Source organism: Saccostrea echinata, unplaced genomic scaffold (assembly GCF_033153115.1).
Source record: "Saccostrea echinata isolate AGI-Se365-2 ecotype Australia unplaced genomic scaffold, CSIRO_AGI_Sech_v1 ptg000042l, whole genome shotgun sequence".
In the NCBI taxonomy this organism is placed as follows: domain Eukaryota; kingdom Metazoa; phylum Mollusca; class Bivalvia; order Ostreida; family Ostreidae; genus Saccostrea; species Saccostrea echinata.
In genome coordinates this window covers 1503526-1507318 of record NW_026889791.1, presented here as the reverse complement: position 1 = coordinate 1507318, position 3793 = coordinate 1503526, and the positions used below count along the sequence as shown (strand labels likewise).

The 3793-nt window shown below is 35.0% G+C and overlaps 1 protein-coding gene across 1 annotated transcript; it reads right to left on the bottom strand.

Moving 5' to 3' along the window:
- Positions 1 to 278: 278 nt before the first annotated feature.
- LOC133201012 (zinc finger protein 431-like) lies at positions 279 to 3545 on the bottom strand (the record flags this gene model as incomplete). Its single annotated transcript, XM_061336815.1, has 1 exon — positions 279 to 3545. A coding segment is annotated over one exon (2601 nt), but the record flags the coding sequence as incomplete, so codon positions are not given.
- Positions 3546 to 3793: the final 248 nt, after the last annotated feature.

Genomic DNA, 3793 nt, shown 5'->3' with positions numbered 1-3793 from the left:
AGCGGCAGCCTTGTTGTTTGTTTACATGTAGTAAGATCGAATTATTGTTAAGTTAAAGGTACATTTATTAAATCTGGAATTTTCCATGAATCCCGAGGACTGGAAATGTATTGTATGGATACAGATGATTAAGCTGGTTGTCGGGGGGGGGGGGGGGGGGGTGTCCCATACCAAACCAGGTTATACAGAAATAATTTGTGTTTCTTTTTGGATATTAACCAATCAGAGGCTAGAATACAAACAAAATTAAGTTATTTAAAAATATTGGATATGCTTGGAGATACATGTGTATGAATGCGGGAGGTTGCCTGTCCATGTACCTTTAAGTATCTCAAAGATATACAACACCAATTAAAATATTTCCACATGCATAGTGATACAGCTTCCTGTGAATGCGGGACGTTGTTTGCCCATTTACTTTAAAGTTATTCATACATATTTTAGACCCTACTTTAAAATATCACAATAATATTGGACGCTGTTTGTAAGTGTACTTTAAAGTGTATCAAACATTTCATTATTAATGAAAAATATTCCTAAATGCTTACAGATACATCTGTTTTTGAAAGTAGGATGTTGATTGTCCATATACTTGCTTACAGATACATCAGTCTTTGAAAGTTGGATGTTATTTGTCCATATACTTTAAACTCGATACATTTTTATTATACATATTCAAACACTTACAATTTTCCTGCTTTAAAATACTAACAATAAAATTAAAAATATTCCCATTTCCATAGGCAATTTGCTGACTGTATGCCTTTAAAATTCACATTTATGTAGTTCATCGCTTGTAAGCATCTGTATGTGTCCCTGCAAGTAACAAAAATCGGTTAATTGCCTTTCCACACACATTACATTGCTAAGGTCTATCGTATGTTTTTCGGGTCGTCATGTGTTTCTTTAAGTTATATAACCTGTTGAATTCCCTTCAACATACATTACATTTGTAAGGTTTTTTCCACTGTATGTGTCCTCATGTGTCTCTGTAGGTTGTCTGATCGGTTAAAACCCCTTTCACACACCCTACATTTATAAGGTTTATCACATGTATGCATCCACTTGTGAGTCTTTAAGTTTCTGAATTTGTTGAATGTCCTTCCACACACATCACAGCTATAGGGCTTATCACCTGTATGTGTTCCAATGTGTTGTCTTAAAATACCATGATCAGAAAATTCCTTCCCACATACATTACACTTAAAAGATTTCTCACCTGTGTGTGTCTTTATGTGTCTCTGCAAGTTGTCTAATCGGCTAAATGCCTTTTCACACACCCTACATTTATAAGGTTTATCACCTGTATGTATCCTCATGTGAGTTTTTAAGTTTTTCTTGTCGTTGAATGCCCTTTCACACACATCACATCTATAGGGCTTATCACCGGTATGTATCCTCATGTGTCTCTTTAAATAACCACAATCAGAGAATTCCTTCCCACATACATCACATTTAAAAGGTTTCTCACCAGTATGATTTCTTATGTGTGTCTGTAAGTGATTTAATCGATTGAATGCCTTCCCACAAACATCACATTCATAAGGCTTTTGAACGGAATGTATCCTCTTGTGACTCTGTAAGGTACACGATCGATTAAACTTCTTTCCACATACATCACATTTATAAGGTTTTTCACCTGTATGTGTTCTAATGTGTCTTTGTAAGTCTCGTAATTGGATGAATGCCTTTCCACAAACACCACACTTATTAGGTTTATCACCCGTGTGAATCTTTGTATGTATCCTTAGTCTACATAAATAATTGAATGATTTTCCACATATATCACATTCATAAGGTTTATCATCTATATGTGTTCTTATGTGATCTTGTAAGTTACACAATCGATTGAATGCTTTTCCACACACAAAACATTTATGAGCTTTAACACCTGTATGTATCCTCATATGTGTCTCTAAGGTATACAATCGGTTGAAAGCCTTCCCACATACTTCACATCTATAAGGCTTATCACCTGTGTGTGTCCCCATGTGTTGCTTCAAATAACGACAGTGAATGAAAGCCTTCCCACATACATCACATCTATAAGGCTTTTCACCCGTATGCTTCCTTAAGTGCGTCTTGAAGTAATCTGATCGATTGAATGTCTTACCACAAACATCACATATAAATAAAGCTTTTTGACCTGTATGTGTTCCCTTGTGTCTCTGCAAGTTACGTGACTGGTTAAAAGTCTTTCCACACACATCACATTCATAAGGTTTTTCATCAGTATGTGTTATTTGGTGTCTCTGAAAATCTCTTGATTGCTTGAATGCCTTTCCACAAATATCACACTGATGAGGTTTATCACCTGTGCGTGTCATATTGTGCGTCTTTAATAAACCTAAGTCAGTGAATTTTTTCCCACTCATATCAAATTGATACCTTTTTTCTTCCCTTTCTATATGTGTCCTTGGGTTTCTCTGCAAATATTTTGACTGATTTGAAGTCTTACTACAAAAATTATCTTTACAAGGTTTATATCCAGTGTTTGTCCTAATTTGTATATTAAAACCTCCTGATTGGTTGAATGCCTCCCCACAAACATTAAGTTTATCACTTGTGCTCATTTTTGGGTGTTTCTGACAATCATCACTAGGTTTTTTATCATCATGTGTCATCTGGTATCCATTTTCACTTAATGTTTTTTCACACTTATCACATTTATGAGGTGTTTCACTTGCATTCTTTTTCTTATGTCTCAGTACATACCATAACTTATTAATTACCTTTCCACATATGTCACATTTATCTTGAGCTTCTCCAAGATATCTTCTATTGGGTCTACTTAAATTGCTTGACCTCTTGCAGGCCTCATCATGCTCATCATGCTTGGAACTTTTGACACCTCTAAGTGACATTGGGTGTTTCCGAAAATCAGAACGCTGAGAAGGAAATTTTTTGCAAACACTATTTTTATGTGGGTTTTCATCTGTGTGTCTTATCAAATGTCGCTTTAAATCTGACTTTTCTCGGAACATTTTCTGACATACATCACATTTATAACATTTTTCACCAGTATGTGTTTTCATATGTCTTTGTAAATGGCTTGATACTAACTTCCCACATACAACACATTTATACATTTTATAATTGCTTGGGTTTTCACCTGTGTGTGTTCTCAAATGTATCAGTAAATCTGATTTTTCTCGGAACTTTCCCTGACAAATATCACATTTAAAACGATTCTCACGGGTATGTATCTTCATGTGTCTCTGTAATTTTCCCGATAAAAACTTCCCACACACACCACATTTATAGGGTTTATCACAGTTGTGTATCTTCATATGTTCGCGTAAGTCTCCCGATTTGTAGAATACCTTCCCACAAACATTACATTTATATTGTTTATCACCTGTATGTGTCTTCATGTGTCTATTTAAACCTGATCTTTCACAATAAGCCTTCTGACACAAGCCACATTTATAAGGTTTACCATCTATATGTATCCTCCTCGCGTGGGTCTGTAATGTACTTGATTGGTCAAAAGTTTTTCTGCAGATGTTGCATTGATAGGTGTGTCTTTCTAAATCCTTTGTTTGAGTTTCATTAGGAATATAATTGTTTAGCTTTTCAGTATCACTCTGCATGTGTGGAAAGGATGAAGAACTTTTCTTTTCCCCCTGTAAAATTCATCAAAATGTAATATCAAGGTACTTGTTTCACAAGAGGACTAAAGGCTTAGAATTGCTCCTCTGATAAATGGTCAAACCCTATCACTTTTATTTTAAGCCTCTTAGTACATGTATCCTACATATTTAGATAAAGCAAGGAAATTCCAAAACCTATT